The sequence below is a fragment of the Zingiber officinale genome, chromosome 9A, assembly GCF_018446385.1.
Source record: "Zingiber officinale cultivar Zhangliang chromosome 9A, Zo_v1.1, whole genome shotgun sequence".
In the NCBI taxonomy this organism is placed as follows: domain Eukaryota; kingdom Viridiplantae; phylum Streptophyta; class Magnoliopsida; order Zingiberales; family Zingiberaceae; genus Zingiber; species Zingiber officinale.
The window spans coordinates 11,778,835-11,804,793 of NC_056002.1; the positions used below are offsets into that span (position 1 = coordinate 11,778,835).

At 35.6% G+C, this 25,959-nt stretch overlaps 2 protein-coding genes across 7 annotated transcripts; both read right to left on the bottom strand.

Annotated features, from left to right (window-relative positions):
- Nucleotides 1-1,257: 1,257 nt before the first annotated feature.
- Nucleotides 1,258-9,270, bottom strand: LOC122019751 (putative potassium transporter 8). Of its 4 annotated transcripts, none has more exons than XM_042577260.1 (11): nucleotides 9,059-9,270; nucleotides 8,438-8,523; nucleotides 8,221-8,356; nucleotides 7,803-8,037; nucleotides 7,477-7,722; nucleotides 6,960-7,013; nucleotides 5,882-6,142; nucleotides 4,339-4,391; nucleotides 4,130-4,256; nucleotides 3,756-4,010; nucleotides 1,258-2,452 (listed from the first exon to the last, which is right to left on the bottom strand). In XM_042577260.1, exons 3-11 carry the CDS (start codon nucleotides 8,257-8,259, stop codon nucleotides 1,392-1,394), a joined length of 2,331 nt encoding a protein of 776 aa, XP_042433194.1. In that variant the 5' UTR covers nucleotides 8,260-8,356; nucleotides 8,438-8,523; nucleotides 9,059-9,270; the 3' UTR covers nucleotides 1,258-1,391. The 4 variants fall into 4 exon arrangements, with proteins under 4 accessions (XP_042433194.1, XP_042433193.1, XP_042433191.1 ...); XM_042577259.1 differs by lacking the exon at nucleotides 9,059-9,270 and adding an exon at nucleotides 8,870-8,999; XM_042577257.1 differs by lacking the exon at nucleotides 9,059-9,270 and adding an exon at nucleotides 8,739-8,989.
- A 2,490-nt stretch (nucleotides 9,271-11,760) lies between these two features.
- LOC122020489 (B3 domain-containing protein Os07g0679700-like) lies at nucleotides 11,761-25,357 on the bottom strand. 3 transcript variants are annotated; one of them, XM_042578437.1, is made up of 13 exons: nucleotides 25,014-25,357; nucleotides 24,760-24,929; nucleotides 23,147-23,228; nucleotides 22,950-23,051; nucleotides 20,874-21,583; nucleotides 20,666-20,762; nucleotides 20,243-20,417; nucleotides 17,934-18,010; nucleotides 17,372-17,764; nucleotides 16,111-16,160; nucleotides 15,512-15,625; nucleotides 14,028-14,095; nucleotides 11,761-12,858 (listed from the first exon to the last, which is right to left on the bottom strand). In XM_042578437.1, exons 2-13 carry the CDS (start codon nucleotides 24,873-24,875, stop codon nucleotides 12,083-12,085), a joined length of 2,760 nt encoding a protein of 919 aa, XP_042434371.1. In that variant the 5' UTR covers nucleotides 24,876-24,929; nucleotides 25,014-25,357; the 3' UTR covers nucleotides 11,761-12,082. The 3 variants fall into 3 exon arrangements, with proteins under 3 accessions (XP_042434371.1, XP_042434370.1, XP_042434372.1); XM_042578436.1 differs by having other exon boundaries at nucleotides 17,372-17,773; XM_042578438.1 differs by lacking the exon at nucleotides 25,014-25,357 and having other exon boundaries at nucleotides 17,372-17,773; nucleotides 23,152-23,228; nucleotides 24,760-24,806.
- Nucleotides 25,358-25,959: the final 602 nt, after the last annotated feature.

A 25,959-nucleotide genomic window follows, 5' to 3' on the forward strand; every position in this document is an offset into this window, starting at 1 on the left:
TTTTTTTATGTTTTAAAATTGAGCCATCTCTCAAAAAAAAAAATCAATCGAACCAAACTTCTGTTTTCAAAAGTCCCCCTTGCCACTTTTCCTTATTCGCATAAACTTATATATATATATATATATATATATATATATATATATATGCTATTATTATTTCATTTAATTCAAATATTCATCAAATAAATATTTTAAAAATGATATACAGAAAAAAAAAATCTAGGGATAGACACAAGGTGATGGGACCTATAATTTATGTGACTACCCCTAATATTGTTACTCTAAATATTAAAAGGTAAATATTAAAAAGTTATAACTTATCAAGATGGAATATAATTTTGTGATCTTTAACATTTTTCATTTATAATTTCTTGTGTAGTAACTTAAAATTGAATCATTTTAAGTTAATAAATCTAATACTTTTATTCGTTCAATGTAATTTGGAGATGGTATGGGAAATTATGTGACAAAAAAAGGACATATAATGTTTGGATGTGTTATTTGTTCACATGATGGTATGGGGAATTATTGACTTATAATGTCAAGCTCTAATAATATTAATTAAATTAAACTCTTTAATTAGTATATTAATATCATTAATTCCAAAATTACTTCAATATAAATTAGAATTGCACTCTTAAAATAATAGATATAAAATTATTCAAGAGATTGAATAATCCATGGATACATGGTCATTATATATAAATCGATTATTCTCGGGGCTATGGTACCATAGTAGTATATTCAGATTATCATCTAAATATTTACGGTTTGATCCCCAGCTATAATGTATTTATAGAAACTTTTATGGGAAATACAATCAAAAGATGTTAATTCTTAGATTAATTGTCACACCACTTTTCGATTTATTCTGATGGTCAATAGAAAAATTCTATAGGACCGAACCAATTATCTCAGAAATAGTTAATTTAATATGATCGATAAAAAAAATTATATATATATATATATATATATATATATATATATATATATATATATATATATATATATGCCAACAATCTCATTATTAACAATGAAGATAAATTATTTCAGTTAGAATATAATAAACCACGCTAGTATAATTAAATATCCTAACTTTAATTTCTAATTAAGAATAAATTAAATTATTATACTTTAAATATTATCCTCCTTATATAAGGCTTTATATACAATATTTTAAAGTCATTAATAATCAAAGGATTTTTTATATTTATAAAGCATTTATAAGAAACATGCAAAGAATTATTATTAAAAATGTTCTCAAATAAAATTAGAACATTTCTTTATGATTATATATCCCAACAAAACTATCGAGTCTCATACACACTCACACACATAAAAAGATCTTTGCACTGTTAGTGTTCCTCCTCCGATCCACCTTCCTGACTAGATCACAGAACATAAACCATCCCAACCTCGAGAAGAGATGCAGGAGGCACACGCAGAGAGACATCCGGTCCACGGCAATTCTTATGCAAGAAGCTGTAAGCAACATTGATGGCCAACTTCTTCACGACGGATGACCCTGACTTTGCTTGAACGTGAGAATGCCCCAGTATAAATGCACACCCGGATTCGCGGGCGGTCAGTAGCTCCTCCAGCTCCTCCATCTCGGCCTCGGCCAAAGCTGAGTTACTCTTTTCCTCCAGGAGAAACCTGACCTTCTTTCCCGCACTCGGACGAGCCAACTCTATTGTGTTCCTCGTGCCGGAGTGCTCAGATGCATTGCTCAACCGTAGGGTGCTGTGACCAGGATAGTGCATGCACATATTGCTTCCAATGACAGTAAGTTGATTCTCGAAACTGTTTTCTGACTTGATCGATGTTTCTGCACTGGATCGTGCTTTGAGTAGTATGAAGTCGGATAAACTTGCAATGAGCTGAGATTCAAAAGAGTCGACATCCTGGTGAACATCACGGTAGCCGTATCTAACAATACATCTGTAAGATCGATGACTGGGCGGTCCAACACGCCCGACAAGGAATCTCTCAGAAGAAGGCACAAATGGAACAGGAACAGATTTGACACAAACAAAGACCAGGATGTGATGGAATGCAGGGAGATTGGTGACAAAGCGTGAGAAGTTAGCCGGCACTCCAGATATGATATCGGTGAAAACAAGGCCAATGCCGGGAACACGCACGACGCCAAGTTTGTCACCGAGTGCAAGGAACCAGTCCAAGGAGACCTTGTTATGTAGGTCGTACTCGTATTTCTTGATTGTGGCATAGTGCCAAACAAACATGACTGTCATGAGAAATAGAGCGAGTAGAATGGGAAGCCAGGCGCCCTCGAGAAACTTGATCAGTGAGGCAGAGAAATAGAGAATCTCAATGGAGCCAAAGAAGAGTAGAAATGCGAGAGCTACCAATGGAGGCTTCTGCCAGCAAAGAATCATAACTAGGGAAGTGAGGCATGTGGTCACCAGCATCACGGTGATGACCGCCAGTCCTGCATTATGAGCAAACAGAAACACAAGTCACAATCACAGAGATCTAGCAAAAACTTATCTAGGATGATAATATAGTTAATTTACTGTATGTCGTTCGGCATGAGAATGCAAAAGGATTTCAGGAATGCCCATCAAAGTGATGACAGAATAAAGGCAACCTACTGAAACAAGCAAAGGTTTCCAGCTTTTATAGGGACACGCCATATTAATTAGAGCACAACCATCCTAATTGCATAGAACAATTGAATTGTCCAGACGTCATTAGAATCTGAATACCCTCAGAATATACATTTTAGGTACAGCTGATCCCACATGCAAGAAATTCTCGTGAAAATGATGGAACAAATGCAATCACACCTCCGACACACTGAAATTAGCTTGTTGAGCCAATATGCTTTAGCGATAGGATGTGAATACTCTCAAAATATACATTTTAGATACAAATGGCCATATGTGCAATTCCATCACTATTACTATGAGTTTCTCAGACACCATTAGGTTATGAATATACTCCAAATAAATATTATATATATTGTACGTGTAAATGATCTCTCACGCAAGATTTCATGTGAAAGTGATGTGACAAATTGATTTAAAAAGCAGTTCATTAACCATTCGGTGTCATTCTGCCCCAAAAAATCTGATTCTGATATTAGTTTGTTGGGGCCAAAACAAGTTATCAAGGAACCATTACTATGTAAATATCCTCAAAATATAGATGCAATTGATCTCATATACAAGTTTACAAGTGAAAATCATGCAACAAGTAGATTTCAAGATCAGCTTGTAAACCATTTTTGTGAAATTGGAAAGGTTGAATAGGAAAAAAAACTGAGGGCATGTTCAGATGAATTTGAAAAATAAGTGCACGTTCCAATAAAAATCGAAAACCTAGGGCATGTTTTGATAATCCTAAAAAAAAGATTTTGTGCAATCGGAAAGGTAGAATGGGAAGAAAAAAAAAATGTGTTCTCATAAATTTGATAAACAAGTGTGTTCTGATAAAAATAGAAAACCTAGGGCATATTTTTTTGGTAAATTGCCATAAATTTACTGCAGGTTACCTTTTCAATTCATTGCCCTTAAGGATCAGTCGTGATAGTATGACTACCAAGTTTTAGATGCACGATCACACAAAATATTGAACTCAGGGTTATATAAATACTTTGTTCAAGTATCTCAGAATGCAAATCAACCCAGGCATTTGCAGACTAAATTTAATCCAATATCAGTCAAGAGAAGGAATTCTTATAAACATATGGGTTCTATAAAAATAGACAGAGAATATAATTATATGCATACCAGAAGCATTTCCCATGTGCTTTATGTCTCTAAATCCAACAGCAACAACAATACAGAGGATCATAAGCATCCAATTGATCTCTGGTATGTAGATTTGTCCGTGAATTTTTTCAGATGTGTGAATTACTTTGACTCTTGGAAAGCATCCAAGGGATTGACTTTGATTAATAATTGAAAATGTTCCACTAATAATTGCTTGGCTCCCCACTACTGAAGCTAGTATTGCTATCACCAGTACAGGCCATCTTATGCATTCTGCAGAACAAGCACAACAAAAATCTTATTCTCCATAAAATAAGAAAAATCCAACGACAGAAAATGAAGTTGCATAATCACAAGAAATAATCACTTCAGTATGAACTAAGATTGTGAACCTGGAACTGATGCATAAAATCCAATTGGGTGGTGACTGGTGGAAGGGCTATGGTTCATTGACAAGAAAGCGGCTTGGCCCATGTATGCCAATATCAGTGAGGGATATACTAGGAAAGTAAAAGCAATCTACAACAATAAAATTAAACATCAGTTTCATAACTGAAAGATGAAGAAAATTGATATCTAAAGGGATTTCAGACAAAAGAACCTGAATTGCAGTGTATGAGAAGTGGCCAAGATCTGCAAACATTGCCTCTGATCCTGTTATCAGCAATAATTTAGTCAATGTGCTGATAAATGGTAGAACTTCCATAATGTTTATTGGAAATTGGAAAGTGGAACTATCAAAAAGCAGTCTATAAGACTGCATTTGCACCCAGATATGCAAATGCAATCATACATTGTTTTAGTTTTCAATTGGCTCACCAAGACCAAGCTAGTTTACTAATTCACTCATCTTGATATCTTACAAAAAGGCTAGGCATAAATAAGTATGACCAATATGTTTATTGGATTTTATGTCTGCCCAAACTGGGCCCATGTATGTTTGTTGCAATTTTTTCCTCAATTTGTGGATCTTTTAAATTGTACTATATCTTGTTGATTTTTTTTTTTGGTAATCCAGGTATTTAGCTCTTCAAATCGACTAATACCGGAGGTGACCAGCCCCACGGAAGTTTTCTGCTGGCAGGTAAATCGAAAAGCACTCACAGAGTCCCATTCAACTGGCAAACATTCTTAGGTTTGTCGTCTCACTGGAGGAAAATTCTGCAGTGCACCGCAACTAAGATTCGAACCTTAGATGCTTGATTAACTACTTCGAGGGACTAACCATTGCACCATAGCCCCGGGGGCATTTTAAGCATGCACACCTCACTTTTTTGGGTTGATTTTGATGTTGATCATATTTACTTTCTAAATACAACTTGAGTCTATTGGCTAAAATATATCAATCTTATTGTCTTTCATAGTATATACTAACATTTGTGTTGGGTAATGATGGTACTATTTGGTATGATCTTTCAAGGAACTTTCAATGGCTATAATTTATATCAACTATATGTATGACACACACACTTGCGCAATGGAATGTGTGATGATTGGATAAATGATAATCTTATTACCTATGTTGAGAAATATATTTCTAACAGTTGATAATGAAGCTATTATACAAAGGCTTCAAAATATGAAGACTCGATGTGGTGCTTTATGATTATAAGATTTTATATGTTTTTTATTTTATTAATTATATTATATTGTTGCCTACACTGAACCAAGATCCTAGCTTCACCTCTATATGTGCTACCATGTATTGTCTAATGATAAGTATTACAAATTTCAAACTCATTTGTTTTATTTTATTTTATTTTTTTTTGTGATAAGGGTACACAATTTATGGATTATCAAAATTTAATTAGGCTCCATAGGTTCCAATGTTAAATAATTTATTAATGGTCATCCAATATATATTTCGTTCACGTACAAACATATACTCTATGTTGTGATTTGTAAACCTTTTTAAAACCTAGAGAATAAAAGAACATTGTAGCTTCAATATTTTTCAGAATTTCTTACATTAGATTTTCTTAATTGATCCTAGGTGTTTCTTTCTTTTATCTCCTTTTGTGTATCTTTCCATTTTTTTATTTTACAAGATCAACACTTAATGCTTACTAGAATAATATATTTAAAAAAATCAAAACATTTAAATAGTAGCTTATCTACAAAAGAACTACCATTTAAAAAATTACCTGTCATGCAAAGTAGAATGCCTCCCAAAGACATCCAGCCACCTTTTTTGGTCTTCTTCAAGAACTTAAACATGTAATATGGGGAAAGTGCTTGATATACAAGTGGGTTCCAGTGAAGAACATTGTATATTCCAAGTCCACTTAAACATAATAGCCAGGTCATAACAATTGGTGCGAAGAGGATTCCAACCCGATGAGTTCCAAAGTGTTGAAGTGCAAACAAACATACAAATATGAAGCATGTTATAGGAACCACAGCATCTGCACTTGCACAAAGCACTGGAATCAAATTCTGATGCATAATGTATTTGATGTCTAAATACAAGATAAAAATTAAATGAAGTCTTCGCGTTCCCATTAGCTTGGATTACTCTGGTTGTTAACTGATTTGTCACTAAAAACTGTTATCAGACATGGTCTAAGAAACAAAAACTTGTGAAATAGAACTTGTTAGAAGAATCGCTCACTAGAGATCTTAATTCAGGTCCATGACATATCAATACTAGTGCAGGTTTATAGGTTTGAAATATTAGTTTCTAAATTTTCTGTGATTTCAGTCCATGTGGTATTTAGCCATAGTGCTGCACTCAGATGAATACCTGGCAGAAAATAATGTTTTAGATAACTGTGATCATCCTAAAATTATGATTAGACAACCACACCCGTTATGTAAAATATGATCAGGAACAACGAAAACTCTGAAGAAATAGCTAAACGAAATAGCCTTTTTTTTCATTATAAAATGACTTGTTACTGAAGGATAACTGCAGCCTGAAGCTAAGAGAGTTGTGTTCATGAATTCATTTAGCTTAGATTCAGCAACAAAAAGTCAGCACAGACAAAGCATGTCATAGATGGGAACAGTGTGCTCAGTGGTAATGAACTTCCTGCATATCAGCAATCTGTTGATTATTTCAACAAAAGGTATAGATAAATTGCAGCAAAACTCAATTCAGTTATTTGGATAATATTATTGCACACTTTCCCATCATAAAAAAAAACTAGTGAAAGAAGATAGAGATAGAAATGGGCTTCTCTAGAGCAAGAATATCTAACATGATTTGAATGGTAAGCTTACATTCATGGTGCTCCTTGGACATGGACAACTCAAGCCCTGAAACTGCAGAGAAAACTGGAGAAAAACGATACAATTAGCATAATTGCATGAGACTTTGCATAGCATGTGATAGTGAATAAAATGATTCTGTCTCAGAGACCCAAATTATTGCTTATTCATTATGGATAAATAGTAATTTGTATAAATATCATGTTTACAAAATGCATTTTGTATTCTGTTCTTTAATAGTGATGAATAACATAGAGGATAGATCACATTTATTAATTAAGTGTTGTTTGCCGTTAAGTAATTGAATAACACATCTATAAACTATTTATACTTAAGACACACATGTATCTTGAGTAATTTTTATGGTTATATTACTATAGAGCCAGCGGAAATCTTGCTACAAATAATATTTAGATCAACAAAGAGAAAAGCATTAGGATGCTATGCCAAAGATCCTAGTGGAGGATTAATGTATGTAGAAGGTGATTTATCCCTAGATTAAAGCAGGGCATATATTGAATTAAATTACCCGATATAGCAGGTGTTAGGATTCCATCTCCAATAACCATACATGTACCGAGCATTACAACAATCAGCAGGGCAACATGAAGTCTTTTGTTCTTCTCGAGCCAAACTTTGATTCTTGACCTGTTTTCTGTATCTTGAGGGCACTCATATTTGTACGTAGAGAGTTCTTCATCTGCAACCTGTTTATTAGGCAAAAGGCTGACATTGGCATGTCGACAAATCAAAGAGTACAAAGCAAAAGTACCCCCTGCATAATGATGAAGCAGATAATTAATACATATCAAATTCGCTAACATGAAAGATATCTTAAAATTCACATAAACTTACCCTCGCCATTGTCATCGGCTCTAAGAACAATGAAGACATACTTAAAAAGGGGAACAAGTGTAAGAGTCCAGAATACAAAGGAGAGGACACCAAAAATTTCTTCGTTTGTTTCTGAGTGTTTGATATCCTCTGCAAATGTACTTCTGAAGACATATAGGGGAGATATACTCAAGTCTCCATAAACAACGCCCAAGCTCTGGTATGCTAAAACCAAGGTGGCTTTCCAAGAATTACCCTAAAAACAAAATAAATCTTTCAGCATGATAGTCAAAGTTCAAAGAGGAAACAGTGTAGTGTATTTCACTAAAATTTGTCATGTCCACTTGTAAATTGCAGCCTTGTAACAAATTAATAGGATCAGAAGAAATATGAAAAATGATCACAAACAATGCAGCCTTATCAGATCACAAATCTAGACCTTCAGAGATTTTGGAAACCCTCCAGTCTCTGGATCCATTTCTCCACCCAAAGCAACTCCTACACAAGCAATACCCTGTTGGTTGCTACTTTCACAGGCTGCTTAAGAGAATACTACTCTCCCACAGGGCCCTCAGCTGAGAAACAAGAAGTTTCAGAAGACTGTTTTGAAAGCAAAGACGTCCATCTATAAATCAATTGCTTATCCTCTCATATACCTGCGCTTGAAGGTCAATTTCCTCCAAAATTGGCACTTCAAGATTCCTCTGTTCTTAAACATATGGCAAAGAAAATCCATTCTAACCTGCAATTTAATTAAAAGCAAAAAAAAAAAAAATTAATGTAGATAGAAATGAAGATCACGCACACAATTCAAAGTGTGCTTTTTGACATGCCCAACCTAGACTCTATCATCTCCACGTTAAGATTATCATCAAGCAAGTGGATTTACAGTTAAAAAAGGGAAGTATGGCCAAAAAGAGGGATAACGAGTAAAAGACACTGGAACCATGATAATACCGCGAAGAAGGGCAAAAGCACAGGGAGCAAAGTGTTCAATCTACCGGGCACCCCAGTCAAGCACGACCACCACCTAGAACTGGTAGCATTAATGAGCTAACTTAGAAACAAGAATTTCACCGCAAACCTACTTTTTCCATCAGCAAAATTCGTCTTAAATTCAACTTATAGAGCCAGTTTCATCCTCTTCACAGATGACTCTCTGCCAAACTCGAACACGATGAAATTAAGAAATGTGGTAGGACAAATGGAAAGATGCCTTTTTTACAACATTTTTTACTCGGAAACAATGCAATGAATGCGATAAGGGAAGCACAAACCGCCATGTGGCTGGAAAAGGTCGGATTGGAGAAGTCAGTGTGGGCCAAACCATGTGGAGCACTGCTGCCTAAGTGCTGAGCTGATAGCGATCTTTACCCGTCACGCTTACCGCTCAGAAACCGACCAAACCCTAATCCTCGAAATCATCAACTTTTCCCCCCTTTTCCTAGTGCTTTCCCCTCACTTTTGTCTCCATGCCTACCGCAACGCATCCCGCAATGGCCAGTACACTCCAGATCTCACAGATGGAGACTTTACCACTGCATTGACGAAAGCAAAGCTGGTATCTTTGAGCTTGATTTGAACCCCCATTATGATATCTAATGCGACAACTGACAAGTTCCAAATCAAAGCTTGAGTTCTATGGATCTCCTTTTAGTAAATGCAAATCATCCATTCCTCCAAGGCCGGCATTGCCCATTCGCCGTGGGATCGACCGACCTCCAGAAGGAGCTCCAACGCGTTTAGCTCAAACTCTGGAGCATCCATTGCCGTCTTAAGAACATGCTCATTTTTAAATACCTCCGAAAATTTAATACATATCTAAATTACCTACTAAAGTTTTGGCGAATATCAAAATACTCCTGAAGTTTCATTTATTATCAAAATATTTCTTTTATCTTAACAAACTATACTGATATTTTTGACAATGAAAAAACTTTAGGAGAATTTTAAAAGTATATATTTAAAACATTAAAAGTATTTTATATTTCATGGCTATTCTTTAAAATATCCATTAAAATATTAAATGCAACATTTTAAAGGAGCTCTATGTAAAAAAATACATATGTATCTCATCTAAAAATTTAAAAATCATATATTTACCATTATAAAACATTCGTATAGAATTTTATATAGAGAGGTGATATCCAATCTAATTCTTAGTGTGCAACGACATCCGTGATTTATTGAAAAATTAAGATATTCGGTTTAATTCTGAGCACCTAACTCGAACATTCAACTCATTTTCAAACGTCCTGATTCACTCATATGAATTCTAAGCACCTAACTTATTTTCAAACACTCAACTCATTTTTGAACATCCTGATACACTCAATTACGCATGAAGAATCAAGCAAGATATATATATATATATATATATATATATATATATATATATATATATATATATATATATATATATATATATATAAAATAAATTTTCTAATTTTAATATTTATAAAATAAATTTTTTATAATAGCATCTAGGACAATATACAACATAATTTGATAACCTATATAGTACAATTCAGTGGCATCTATAAGATTGCTCCTCGGTGTAGTAGTGGAGGTGGTTTCTAAGTATTTATGATTTGATTCTCAACTCGATGCACTGTAAGAATTTTATGAGAAATCTAAGACATTAATTACTAAATCGTTCCAAATTTCTCCTAGTGGAACCGTCACCATCAAAATTAGTTTGTTTGAATTAAAAACTGAGAAAATATCTACTCAATGTGTGATTGCAATAAGTAATGTTATTGCATCTTATAACTATGGATGATAATTTTTTCTATGAGTTCAAGGCGCTATGGGGAAATCCAAAATAGGACTCATAGTTGAATAAGAACCGATATTAAAATGTTATCTCTATTTTTAAATCCACCCGATAATAATAATATATTGGATTTGATCTTTTTTTTATATAAATCATAGATTATTAATATCATTATATATGTATTATTTAATTAATATTAGTATTTATATGTAATTAAATTCTTGTATTAATATTTTTTTGAAAGAAATTAAAATTTGAAAATATTTTTGTGCACATTTAAATCGGAGATAAAGATTTCCTGATTAGATAGAACTGAGAATGGAGACGGGGATGAAAGCGGATGGAGATATAATTCGAGAATAGAGATGGAGATCCCATCGCTGTGTCCCGTCTCATCCCATCCCGTCTCATTATCATCTCTACTTATAACTACTCACTTATAACCTATTACTCCATTCGAGAGGTTCAAGTAGAGTTGAACAATAAGTATCATACATTCATACTAGACGAGAAGGAGGAGATCGAAAAAAAGAAGTTGAAGAAAAATAAGATGTTTAGCCCTTTTGTGTTTATTTATCGACATAAGTTTTCATTCAGAATTCAGATCATCTGCCACCTTCGACAGTCAACACTAATGCCACCTTCTACAATAATCAAAGATATGGATGACACCATGGACAGCTGAAAACTTTGACTCAAACAACACACACAAGCCGCTTCTTCCTCTCCCTCCCTTTCTTCCTTCCCCAGATGAACTCCCCCCCTATCTCCATTTTTTTTATTCCTTCTCAATAATTGCCAGCAGCAAATCCCCAAAGTCGATGATTAACTGATCTAAAATAATAGATATTTTTAAATATAAAAAATAAATTTCCAAAATATCAAATAATTCAATTTAACTAAACTTTTATTCACCCCTGCCCCTATTGTATTCTGCATAATTAAATTCTATTTAACTTTTAACAAACACAAAAACTAATGAAAAATACAAATCCACAAACAACAATTTTATAAATTTCCTTATCAACCTCCAGAGAGACAATCGACGTTTATTCTACCACAAATCTTTTTTACACCAAAAACAATCTGAATTTTGAATTCTAAGTAATCACTAGTTAACTTGCATAATTATGAAAAATTTAAAGCACAGGTTTAGGATGCTTGTCTAAGTGAATGTTCAAAGGGTAGTCAACTCATTGAGAGTTTAGAGAAACAATAAAATGGATTTTAAACCACAGAAATATAACACAAACTTTAAACAGGCCATCTTACATCAAACACAAAACCTTGCTTGAAGTAGGAACAACAGATCAAACCAGTGCCCGACGTGCATAAAATAGAACACTGTTAAAGGGAGAAAGAAAACTACTGATACATGTGCTCCAGACGATGATATACATATTGCCTCGAAAATTCTAAGATGCATGCTTGGGTGAAGAGAGTTACAACTTCACTGAACAGCCAGAAGGGGAATGCATTCTTTTTTAGAGAAGTCATCTGTTGTTGCAAACACAAAGAAACATGTTCACGATGTATCACTCGTATCTGCTTCTGCTTTAGCATCTTCATCGACTGCAGCACCTTGCTCTTTACTTGTAGATGTAAAATGGCTCTCATCTGTTGCTTTTCCTTCAGTTTCACTGACAGTTTCAGGAATTAATGAACTGGGACTCTCCTGGCTACCTTGTTCATTGACCAAGCTTGCAAGTCCATTTTGCTTTAGATACATCTCCAGAGGTCGTTGTGCATTCTGGAGAAGGCTCATCATGCTAAGTCGGAGATTCGTTGTCTGCGAGTCTCCGTTGCGCCCAGGGTCACAATTCAAGTCTATGCCTTCCTTGCTTGATTCAGGATTTTCAATGACGGCCCTGCTACCCACATGGCCAAATTCATTTTCCTGGTGAAGGTCTGGGTGCTGAGAGCCCTTGGAAGAGCTGCTAGTTCCTTCAGCTTCTTCCTTGTTCCACGCAACCTTCTTATGGGCCTCAGCTTCCTCGCGCTCGGATTGACGTTTCTTCTTCCGCATCATAAGAGTCTTGAAGCGGCGTTTCACAGTCATACAAACATTACATGTGCACGAGGGATCATGCTTTGGACCTTTGCCACTGGGAGGCTGGATGCAGACGATGCATGTGCAACCTGGACGGTGCCGTGGATGCTTAGTGGTAGTAGAATATGTGGTCATACTTTGGTTTCCTACATCCCCAACTGCTGCGACAGCGGCAAAGGCATCAAGGCTAGATGCTACTAGCTCTGATGAAGCACGCTTCCAACTTGCACAGGCACTCTGCTGTCGAAAGTCTGCAAGTATATAATACAGTATAAGACAACAGAAAGGTATAGGTAAAAGGAGCTAATAGGTAGCATAGGTTCTACACTGAATGAGTATGAAATGAACATATATTCAGTAGGAGCATCTATATATGTCGGTTTCATAAGCATTTCATTCTCTCTAACAGCAACTCCAAAAAGAAATTTGAAACAATAGTATTTCCAAACTGGTCTCCTAGATGCTTACAGTTTCTGTTGTTTGCATTAACCTCACCAGCAGAAAAGACAATTGCATAAGATGAGTGCACATCATCAACTCAGCTAGGTGGAACTAGCCAATATAACCATAATCCAGAAAGAACAAACAGAAGTTCTACAGAACAAAAAAAATACAAATTAAACCTTGGCAAGGTGTGAGTCCAATGCATGCCCATCCCAAGTAGAAAAGTGCCTTGTGATCTTTCCACCTTGAAATAGAAGTGTATAGAGTCAACTTCCAAAAGATGCTAGTTACACGAACCCTTTTTGCTATAATATTTTTGTCATTGACTTCCAAAAGTGTATACAATTGGTTGCTTCATCAAACTTATTTGATAGGGGTAAATGAACAATTAATTGGGACACTAAAATCAACAGCCTTTTTATCAAGTATTATAGTTTGTCATTTTCCAATCAACAGTTATCTTAATACTCTTTCCTCTTCACTTTCTCCTCAAACTCTCTTCTCTGCCTCCATCTTTTCGCTTCCACTCTCCTTGTTGAAGTGGAGTAAAAAGCGGAGAGTATGAGTTTTGGGTGGGGAGAATAGATTGCCTAGAAAATAACTAAAAGAAAATCTTGAATAAATAACCCCAATGATGAAAAAATAGCTGCTGATGAGCATCCAAGAAGATTTTGCATCTCCTTCCAAATAAATACAAGGGAACATGACGTATGACATTGGACAATATAAATTCGTGTTATGTACTAAATTGAAAAGAGGGGCTAGAGTTCCTACATGAAATGGTAATTAACAAAGATAAACTGCAGAAACATCCATGACAAGTATCAATAGAAAGTAATTATTTCAGTGGGAATGAAAAAGTGACAAATAGAAAGTAGATATTTCAACGGAAATGAAAAACTGAGTAACTAGTTAACCTTCATTCAGCAACAGCATAACATTATTTTGTAGTAATTTTCAAAAACAATATGCAAACCTTCATACTGCCTGAGAAGAAGTTGCATTTCTTTCTGGCTCAATTCATCAGGTGCAGAGCATGAAGACCTGCATGAATGTCATCAAGTACGACTCAGTAAAATGATGGCCAATTATTGTTAGTGCCAAGGGACATGAAAAAAGTACCAATGAATATATATAGTTTTTTTTGGAGCTGCAGATTATGTGAATGCAACTGGCACAACCTGCAGAGTTGATAGAACTAACATGTTAACCATGTTAGGTCCAACAACTAGCCCGAAATGCTTAAGCCCCACTTATAGTAATCGAAGTTCAATAGTCTTTAAATTAGTCATTAGCTCACAATTTTTCACGTGAAAACTAAATTAGCATGTCATGGTCTCCCCCATTTAAGATTTGAAAATCCCATCAAGATCTCAACACAAACTCATAGCCCAATATCATCGTTCCTAATTGACATGTGAAGTCCAATAGCCAGTCAATTCTATCTAAATACCTCACCATGCCTCCTAGGATTATATTTTGTTAGGCCTTAATCCAAAATTATAAATATATAAACACCTTTCATTATTTCACAATTTTCAAAGTTGGGACAAATCTAAGATGTTTATTATATTAAGGATATCCAATCCTCCATAATTGCCTTCATATCACTGGAAAAGCCCGCACATTCAACATCTCTCTACCGTAGTAACTGATGAAGAGAGGCAATGCATATTCATGACAAAGGGTGAGAAGATAAATGGGGATGGACAACAAAAAGGGGACGATTGTAAAGCTCCAAGTAGGTTACTACAAGAGGGGTGGTGTGGTTGTGGGGTTGTTTCAGTAAAAAGGAGATGGAGGAGGATGGGATCATGGGATATAGGATTTAAATCAGCAGGGGGAAGCAGATATGCCATGCAAGGAAATGGAAGAAATTTTTCAATGAGGAAATGATGGATGAGAGAATTGTGAGAATCTTTGTAGGGTTGTTGTTTCATGCATTGTAAAAAGTGATGGACCCTGCATGAGATGAGGAAGCTAAGTAAAAGTTGATGATGCAAGCATTGCAGAAACAGTGCTGGATGGGCATTCAGGTAGCTAGAGAAGGATGCCATGGGTCTTATTTTGGGAGGGGGATTACCAAGTCTGCTATAATGAGGATGCTGCAATAGGTTTGTATAGGGCTACCACTGAATAGGATTTTACAAGTTTAAGGAAAGCAACATGGTATGCGGCAGTGAGATGGATATAGTAGTGTCTGTGGTGGAGAGGTTTGAGAGAATGATACAAGAGATTAGCATGGATGGTGCTTGAGTGGGTTGTTTTGAACCATTACGAAAGGAAAGAATCAAGTGGGCTCTAACACCACTTGATGCAACCCCATGAGATAGCTCATTGAGGCACTAAGTGGTCTATTAAAAATATTGAGATACTAAACATTTTGATTATCAAGTCAAACAGGAGACATTACATAATAAGAGTAATAAGTATCTTCCAAGTTGAAAATCTGTCTCATACCTTTTAGGGTCCCACACATTGTCAACACAACTCCATCGTGTGTGAAGAAGAACATCTACAGGTATATGACGCCATTTGAAGCAATCATCGCATTGAACCCATTGATCTTGCTCTCTAATGATATTTGGAAGAAAAAAATAAACATAAAGATCCATTTTCTGTAATATTTTGATTTAAAGAAAAGTTGAAAGATACCAATAAAATAATTAATATTTCAACATAGTAAGAGCTTCCTCTAACATTATCAGAATAGTCAACTTATTCCAATTGTTTTATGATCAAATATTAATTTGTCTACCAATTAAAAAGTAATTGAAATACTTGGAAAAATGCATTGTAACGATAAAAATTTGTTGTAGTAGATCAGAACTACTTCAATGACTACAAAGCCTGTACTACCATTTACAAGATAACTCAGGTGGTGATGATCATTAATCAATAGAGAAAATAAGTATCTAGGAGTTGAAAAAGATGATATGCTTCAACATTTTCTTGGTTGATTATATTTATCAACCATGGCATAAAGCCTGTTTAACTAATTTTACTAACTTCTGATCTAACAGATATCTTTCTCTCTTTCGCGATACAAATAAACTTACCCTGAAGATCGAGCTGTAAAAATGGTTTTCTTGCCAAAAATTGGGGGTTCCTACAGCCAAGCATGAAAGAGGTTAGTGGAAGGAAAATTTTCAATATAGTAATGTCCTAAAAGCAATATAAGTTTGTCAAGATGGAAAACTCTGCGGAAGTAAAATAGAATTTTTGGAACATCAGGGACTGAAACTGTGACTTAAAGAATTCTTGAGGCCAGTTTGGACATTTGCTTTTGTTCACGGAAGACCAATATAATACCATATAGATAAGATGCCAGCATGATTGCTAATATTGGTACAAATAGCAAGATTGGACGTCACTATTTTTTATAGATTCTTGGTTGATTCTTTAGAGTTCATATGATTGTGTCTTCCACAAGTTTCCAAAGGAGTCCTGTGGATATCCATTTTCTCAACACAAAATCCATTGAGCATGCCTATTCCGGATCCAACTTGAGGTCCAGGTGGAGACAGGCCAATTTTGACAATCCTTAAGGTCAATTGTTCTACAGAAAATGAAAATAAATGACAACAGCTAATGAAGAACTGCTAGTAACATAATTTCTGGCATCAGTTGCAGGGTGTATTTGTAACCTAGTAAGGTAAAAATTACTTACAAATTCACAATTGTGTATGGCCATAATCAACACAATTTTGACAAGCAACAGAAAAAAAAAACTATATAGAAACCAAGGAATCATATAAACAACAAAAAAGTAACTTCCCAGTTCTCTATACACACAATATATGCAAGGTTAGTTCGTTTGAACTGGTATAGTTTCACTAGTGTATTGTGCGAACACAAAATACAAAAAAAAAAATGAATTCATATTGACATGTATTGTAGCATGCCAAGGAGTGTCGTTATGAAATGATATTCATCTAGTATCCAAGAGAGATTACCTATATGCTAATGAGTATCTAGTTTTGGTATTTTTCTAGAACAATTCATGTCGCTTGGCATGGTATAAAATTTCAAACCATGAGTAAGCCTATGAAATATACCTACATTGCTACTTCAAAACATTTGCTGGGGCGTGGATATCTAGAGGAACAATAATGTATGAGTTGTGTTCATGAAGAACAAAGATCTCAACCAAAAAGGAAAACAAGAAAACAGAACTAATTGATATGGTACCAGGCTACCTTTATATTGTCAACTTGAATCAGAAGTGTACACGGAAAACGGGAGAAACCCTAAATGATCATTGCATATCTAAATGACATGCAGCAATATTAACCAAGTTTTTTGACAGATTGGACTTACTTCATATTCTTCAATTTCATGGTCCTCAATTGTGACGATGCTAGGTTTAGCACTTGGAGGTGGACGAAGCAATTCTTGAGCCTCTTCCCAACTCATCTTGAGCTCCAGTGCATCTTCAGTATCCATGAGCAACCTCTTAGATTTGGAGCCAATGTTTCGGCTACTACTTTGCAAGGGCTGCCAGAGCAATCCTTCAATTGACCTTCCTCCTTTGTGCCAACTAACGTCTAAATCAGATTGATTCAGATGTTCTGGTTGAGATGCCAAATATGGATCTATAGCTCCCTTCATTGACTGAAGAAGTCCAGAATAGCCATTTGCTATGGTCATGTTCTCATCGATGCCAGAGAACAATGTTTCATTGCCAAAGGTACCATTAGCAATTGCAGAAATCTGACAGTCCTAAGCATATAAAATCTAGTCAAACTGAGAAAAAAGTTCAATATAGATCATGTTAACACTAACTCTCTAAAGTCCAAACCAATGAGAAAAAGAGAAAAACTAAAACACATAATAGGAGAACATTACCACCAGGAATTAACAGCAAACACAAGTTTCTTACCTGTAGCGGAACGGTGTTTGTTGCCTTTCGATAACCCATGACAAGTTTTCCTTCAGGATCTATTCGGCTGAAAGTCACTGCAATATGATATCGAAGATAAGACAAATAAGTTTATTGAAATAGTGTTCATTGGCCGAAACATTTTCACAGCTTCATTTATGTGCCTGCAATTTCTAAATTTTGGGTCAATTAAGTAGCTATAAATATCTTGCAAGAAACATCTTTAGTTATTGCACAATTTTGGCTATGTCATAAGTTTAATCACCTTCCATTTTCTCACATCTGTCTATTCTAATTACACCCAATTTGTTTGACAGATTTAATTTATAGAGTATGTTCTATTTTCATGATTGTCATTTTTATTTTGGAAAATATTCATTTTAAAGGGTCATCTCATGCTTATTATAAAATTCATGCTTCTTTTTGCACCTATACCATAACATTTCCTTCAACACCAACACATGCTACATATAAGTGTATACAAGTAAAAAAATAAAAGGAACAATTTAGGAAATTTGTAAATGGTCGTAATCTGAGGACCATTCTTGATTATGTTTTTGTTTTCTTGATAATCTTTGACATGGAAACCCAAGAATTGGAAAGAAATCTAAATTACCAGTGAGGGTGAAATACAGTAATAGCATTTTACACCAAGAATAACCATGCTTACTTAAACATATTTAGTGACAATTCCATATTCATAATTGCAACACATTAGTTTCTTTTAATTCAATATATATTTAACCTTACACTAGTATTGAAATAGAAATTTGATTGTTTGACTTACTAGTATACCATTTTAGATTGTCAGTACTATTCATACATTATATTTAGAAAAATAATTTATATTAACAATGGGAGTAATATTGATGATCTCGACATAACTATTCTACAATATATGTGTTGTATAAAATTTTAATTTATCCTTTTAAGATATCTCTCATCAAATTTTGTTTGTATCTATTAAAACATTGAGACTGAATCAATTCCTGTAATGCCTTTACTTTGGTTTGTGTAATTTGTTGTTTACTCTATAAAATACACATGTGACTGATTATATTTTATAAGGATGTTCACAAAAACTGAATCAACATTCATGGTAATTTGTTTGTCATACTAAACATGCCATCTTGCAATATTTTTGATAGTTTTTTAATAGGATCGTTTCATGTAACCAACCTTGTAGTGCAAGATCAAGGATTTAAATTTTGTGCCTTGTCGATAGGCATGGGCAGAATTTACCATTTGGTCTGCCGATCGGCATTGTACCGACACCACACCGTGAGGTCGTAACTACCTCGTGAAGGCCTCTGCATGGTCACGGAGGGTGCCACAATCTTCATGGTCACGATGGCCACCTCTGCGGGGTCGCAACACTCGCGGTAGCAACCATAATTTTTTATTTTTAATTTAAATTTTAGAGGTTGCAATTTTTATTTTTTAAACAAGTATTCCCTATTAAATTTTCTCTTCTTCTTATTTTTTTCTCTTTTGTCCATTAATTTTTTTTTCCTTTTTCATCACTATTTTGTTTCCTCCAAATAAACAAAGAGAAAAAAAAATACCTCTTAAGGTAAATAGAGGAAAAACAAAATCTCCTAACCTCTTTAAAGATGATTATTCTTTTGACTTCTTTATCCCACGATATAAAAAAAAACTTTTTAAGGAAACAAATTATTAAAAAAGATAAACAATATATACATAATATAATTTCTACTTTATAAAATATATTATTATTAAAAACTAAATTATTTTATACATAAATTGGATTTAATTTTAAACTGATCAAAATAAATCTAAATTTTTAAACCTATTCACCTAACTCGGCTTTTATTCAATAACTTCAAACATTTAGATAGTATCAAAATTTAAACTCAACATTCAATATCTCAAATATAACTCTAATAAGTATCTATAATGATCAAATATTAATAAAATATTTTTAATTAATATATTTTATATAAAAAAATATCAAATTGTATCAGCACGACATGATACGGGTACCGAAAGTGTATTGTTTTGGTCATAAATCAAAACTCTAGGGTTCAAAATTTTAAACCTTGTGCATGATTACTAGAAAAATCTGTCAAGTTAATCTATTTGCATGGTAATTCAAAACTTCAAATTTCCATGAACTAAACAACATCTCAGGTATTAAGGCATGCTTTACTTGAAACTACCTCCTAACAGAGACCATCCCCTCCATGGTTCTCAAATAAGTATCATTGTCAAATTTAACTTGTAAAACAATATTATCATTATCTAGCCTTTAGACAGAGCAATATCTTGAAGTGTGTGCAAGCAATAACCTGTATCACCAGCTTGCAGCTGAAGAGATTGAATGCAAGGAGTAACACCCTCTAAAACATACATTCTGCTATTGTTATTTGGCCAAAATCTGAATTGAAAATGCCATTCTTTCCCCTTTGTATCTTGTATTGTTAATGGAACACCTTCCGGTTGAGAAATTGGAGGAAAATATGCCTAAGCAGAAATTCCACAAAGAAAATGTAAAAAAAAGGAAACATTAAAACAAAATGCACAAGTAAATATCTAGATAAACTGCACGAATCTGCCAAGAAAATAAACCAAACCAAAATAGACACATGATATGTGCAACTGTAACATTCTCAACTGATCCTCTTAGCATCAGAAAATGCAGAGCGCTTATTTAAGAGAATCAGTTAAAAGTAAACATATATTTATGCAAATCAAGTAAATCTGAATATTACCTCTGCACAAGCTTTTGGAAGAACTAAGCGCCCAATACGACCTGCATCACTAGCACTCAAAACCTTCTCAAATAGTGGCACAATTGTAGAATTTGAACTTCACAGGTCAAAGATTAAGGGAAAAAACATATATATTTTAACACAAGAAACATGCATTTAAAGACAACAACTCATAAAAGGAATAAAATGATCATATAGTTAAGGATACTCTCCCGATATTTGTTGTAGCTCTTGGTCTGTGATTCTTGGCCAATAACGTGGAAGTAATTGGTTACGGCCCTCAGCAGGTGGCCTTGCAACTCGCATGTATGGAAGTGAGTTCTTAGATAAATCTGAGAATGTTTGATTACTCGTTCTAGGACACTTCACAACAAAGGAATGAGGCCTTTGCATTTGCTGAAAGGTAGCAGATGCTTTTCTTTCATCCTTTCCTTCAGATATCGAACATGCCATGGGAAGGGAAAGAAATGACCTTTCTGTAATATTTAAAACTTCTCTATCGCCAATTTGGTTTGTATTTCCCAAGCTCATGCTAATACATCCTTGGGATAATGATTCACATAAAGAATTATCTGTCATTAAAGCTTTCTCATCCCTCAGAGAGATTTGGGAGGAGGCCGATGGACCTTGGTATCTGTTTGACAAACTTGAAATCACTACATCAGGTGAATGTTGCTCTGATTTGATTTGTGCAAATGATCTGATTCCACAATCACTATGTTCTAGATCCGGTTTACTCGTGCATTTCCCCTTTGAAAAAGTTCCACCGTCAATTTTGAAATCAGCAGTATTAGCTGACATTTCACAAGCATGAGTTGTTACTGCTGAATCAGTATCTTCCTTAAAAGTCCTAGCTGAAAGAGCTAGTACCCTTTGATGGTTTTGAGACACAAAATTTTGAATTATTCCATTAGTCATCTGAAAGAAAAATATTCAGAATACTCCATGAAATGCTTCCTCAAAATATATGTTCATATAGTACAAAAATCAATTCGGAAGGTAACAGATCCTCAAAACAAAAAGGGGAAATAGATGCATGTAAAATTTAATGATTTTCACAAAGCAGTAATTTGAAGTAGTGACCTGAATGACACTGGTATTGTTGTTGTTGTTGTTGTTGTATCATTAGAAGTCCTATTTATCTTATAGTAGTAGTAGTAGTAGTAATAGTAGTAGTAGTAGTAGTTGTTGTTGTATACTACTTTGTAGTACAGTTACGAGGTGGTTGTGCATTGTGTCATGCCAAATGAACCATTTAGTGGGTGGGAGTGGAAGGTGGGACAATCCAAGAAGAGTCTAGAAGAGAGGATGTGAGAATAGTTATCAGAATCATATCACTCACAATTCAGTTAAGTCACCATCAATTTTACCCTGATTGTGATTTTGTATGTATTGATTTACTCCCCATATTTGTATGATGAGTTAAGGCAAGGTGAAGGGAATCTATAAATAAACAATGAGAAGAAGAAAATCTTCCAAGACAATCAGCAACAGCCAAAGTGAATTCTTCACCTAACTATGGCTAAGAAGTACAAGTCACAAAATATATAGAGTGTAATTTCGACAAATCAATGGCGACTTAGAAGTCAAAGTCATCTTCCATTCCTCTTTTTCATGTAGCATAGTTGATATCTGCTTCTTTCGATCTTCAAGTAGGTTAATGCTACCCAGCATTGAGTCTTGGAAAGAGTGAAGTTGTCCCCTCGGGCCATAATTTACCTCCTCCGTGTTGGTCTAGGGACCGATTGGGCAGGGGCGCTGGGGCGAGGGAATCGCCTTTTGCCACATTGGAAAGAGTGAAGTTGCAAATAATTTTCTTATGTCAAAATCATTTGAAGAAGAAATTCCATATTTGTTCATTTTAATTTTAACAATGGACAGAAAAATTAATAGTTTGTACATCGCCAATGCAAGATATAATATATTTTTCATTAAGAAACAACATCAATTTACACCATTTATAATACCATGCTAGTAAATAAAATATTATATTCTTTTGCACACTATTGGGTATCAAAACTATTATGAATATTATGAACAAAGCAGGTCCTTTCTTAACATATTTTCTAAATTATATGAAACTTAAGATTCATGATTCAATATTTCCTGATTTAAAAATTCATCAAAATGATTCATGATACAAACCTTGATTTGACAACCTATGTTAAGCAACTAAATGAGATATGATTATGAGAGAAACACATGGCATAAATCTAAGGTTTAAACATACAACAATGCTTCTCTCTAGTAAATGATGTAATTCATGTGAAAGTTATAATCTTACAAGAGGAACTTCTGAATTCTTTATGCAGTTAATACATTGAACTCCTCCAGTATCCAGTAGATCAAAGAAAGACTTTGAAGCAATGCACCCACAATGTAAGTGCTGTAAATAACAGTTACAACAAAGTCAGAATGCAGAAATAGTTTACGAACTAGGAAAGTTGGAAATTTATGCCCAAGCTTTCGAGTCCTCAGTACCTTACCACAGGAACAACATTCCCTCCACCCAGACTCTTTCTGGTGAAAAATGTCACAAAATATTAACTGCTCATACGCCATCCTGAATATGGGAGAGTGCATTGACAGATGAATTATAAGAATCTTATCACAAATAAGGACCATAGTCAAGAAGTAATAACAGTGTAGAAAATGAGAAAATGCATTGAGTATCGTACTATTAGAAAGGCTATCATCTCCATGATACACCAATCAATGTTATAGCATTGGTGACTGAATAAAAAATAATCAGACCAGAAATTAATTTTCTGAAGTTGAAATTTAGTGCATTAGAAAAATCCACTTCATGTAAGTGGGTTGATGAAAACTACTAAAGGGCAGCCTGGTGCATGCGGGATCTCGGGGAAAGATCCATTGTACGCAACCTTCTTTTTACAAGAGGCTATTTCCAGGATTTGAATCCGTGACCTTTTGGTCACAAAGCAACAACTTTACCGTTGCGCCAAAGCTTCCCTTCAAATGATTAAGAAAGGGTCATTTAAAACTTTCCCGTTGCGCCAACAACTTTTCGAGCTGATGAAAACTACTCAGCTCGAAAATTTGTTATGCCTCCAGAACGGTCTCCAAATGATTACGAAAGGGTCCATTTAAAACAAGAGGATGATCACCCGAAATTGTGATCTCAAGGATCTTACTTATCACAAAGATGACAAGGGAATGGTAAGTATCTTCTTGGCGTTGTGATCTTGAGAATCTTACTCATTACCAAGATGAAGGGATCGCTAATCCTACCCTAAAACCAATTCCCAACAGTCGAGTGAACAATGACATCATTGGATTCACTGTAGAAATTATGAAACGTTCAAGTCACCATATATAAATTAATAGTTCATAATGGAGACAAACCAATTCTTATGAAGAAAATTTTGAAAAGTTGGACATGAAGAGGACTTGAAACAAGGTAATCAGTAATTGCTGCAACCATTTTTACATTGAAGGCTAATACTATCCTGTTAAACAAAATAACATAGTTTCAATTGCATATAAAAGTGGAAAAGACAGGCTGCACACTAAGTATTGACAAGAGAACCTCATCACAGAAGTATCCTCGACAATCTTGGTGGATGGAGTTGCAATTGTTGAAAAGTTCAAAAAAAAGCACTAGCTGATCCAATCACATATATTAACCAAAGTAACAATCATGCATATCAAACTCACAACATGCAATTGTCAATATTTTTTATCCGAAAAATCCATCTTCTTCACTTGAAAATAGCATTAGAAAATTTGCACAAAGAAGAGCAATCAACAGTATTCTTTGCATCCAAATATAGTTCAAACATACCAACTTAACACAAATAAAGCATCTTCGAAATTGAGTTAGCAGGGAGTTAAAGAAAAAAACACAATAGAGAAAGCCAAACTGTAGACATGGAAATCAAAATTCCTCTAGAAATGACAAATGGAAGGTTCAATCTTGATTCTGAATGCTCAATATACAAAATAAGAAATTACCTCCAATGCCAGTTTATCCAACTCAGGTACCAAATATCAAAGCCATAAAAGATATTAAAAATGGAAACTGCACCAAAATAGTATGAAGAAAACGATCAGTATGTAAAAAAATGCAATACCCGCATTTGACGCAGAGAGAAGCGAATCCGCCTGATCTCAGCCCCCATCCCCTCCTCCACTCTCCCCCAGGCTCCGTCGCCCCGCAAGCAACATTCATGCACTTCGCAGTCTCCATCCGCGACTCGTCCAAATCGCCCTCAAATCGAAGGTCAAACGCCGATCCTCCCAACTAAAATCAGACACAAATAAAATTGGATAAACAATCAATCTAAAAGGAACACACAAACAAGATCCCTCCTTTCACTCCTCTTACTGATCGCTGCCCTCCTCTTCACGGAAACCCCATCTGCCCGTCGGTCAGAGCTCAGAAATAAGCGGAGAGAAAGGAGTCAAACAAGAATCTCCCAGTTGAAGTCGATATAAACAGAGAAAGATCCCCCTTTTTCAGTTCGATTCCCGATCACCTCCCATCGCCCCCCGGAAGCAACTCAGCTAAGGAGCTCAGCTATCCAGCGCTGCGGCGGCGTTGGCGTTGGCGGTGGCGGTGGCGAGAAGACAGAGAAAGGAAACGAAGGGGCAGAGAGAGAGCTCTGCATGGACCAGCGAGGAGAAACCAGATGACGATGATATCTCTCCTCTGCCGAGGGGGAAATACAAGGCATCGAGAAAAAGACCTCCACCTTCGCGCACGAACGGCACGCGCACGGAGTCACTCCAACGGTCACAATCGCCCCGATGGCACGATCCCAACCGTCGGATTACCCGCGCGTGTACTGTCGCCGACGGCGGTGACGGCACTCGAGCACCAGAGCGCGTGGTAGCGATCGCACGGCGCGATGGGCTGGGCCTGGGCGCCCGTGACATGAACTCCGACGTGGCGGGCGCAATGATGCCGGGTGCGACGCTGGGTTCAATGGCGCGCACGAAAACGCGAGGGGATTGGTCGGGAGGAGGCGCTGCGGTAGTTAAGCGTGGGGTCAGGTGGACCGCATGGTGTCCGTCGGTGGAGGGAGCGAAGACATCCGGGCCGTCGATGGGGCCGCGCATCGTGGTCTCGGAGACTGGACGTTGACGCGGGTGGACGAGGAGCGGTGAGGGTTGCACAATGCGGTGGTTTACAGGTAACGTCGAGTGCGTGTGGAAAGGCGAAAAAAGGACGCGACCCGTCGCCGACCAAGCGACTGTTTGAGGAAATGTCGGACATGAAGCCATACATAACGACGGTACAAAATTTGGTAACGAGTAAGGGAGTTTCGATC

What these genes read in the sequence shown, in the direction of transcription:
- LOC122019751 (XM_042577260.1), bottom strand. Translation starts at nt 8,259, where the DNA reads ATGGATCCAGAGACTGGAGGGTTTCCAAAATCTCTGAAG. An exon ending in CCTAACACCTGCTATATCGG is followed by an intron (nt 7,014 to 7,476) that starts GTAATTTAATTC and finishes GTTTTTCTCCAG; the next exon opens with TTTTCTCTGCAGTTTCAGGG. An exon ending in GCACATGGGAAATGCTTCTG is followed by an intron (nt 2,453 to 3,755) that starts GTATGCATATAA and finishes CTCATAATGCAG; the next exon opens with GACTGGCGGTCATCACCGTG.
- LOC122020489 (XM_042578436.1), bottom strand. Translation starts at nt 24,875, where the DNA reads ATGGAGACTGCGAAGTGCATGAATGTTGCTTGCGGGGCGACGGAGCCT. An exon ending in TCTCTCTGCGTCAAATGCGG is followed by an intron (nt 23,229 to 24,759) that starts GTATTGCATTTT and finishes TCCCATATTCAG; the next exon opens with GATGGCGTATGAGCAGTTAA. An exon ending in GCTGCAAGCTGGTGATACAG is followed by an intron (nt 18,011 to 20,242) that starts GTTATTGCTTGC and finishes ATCATATTGCAG; the next exon opens with TGACTTTCAGCCGAATAGAT.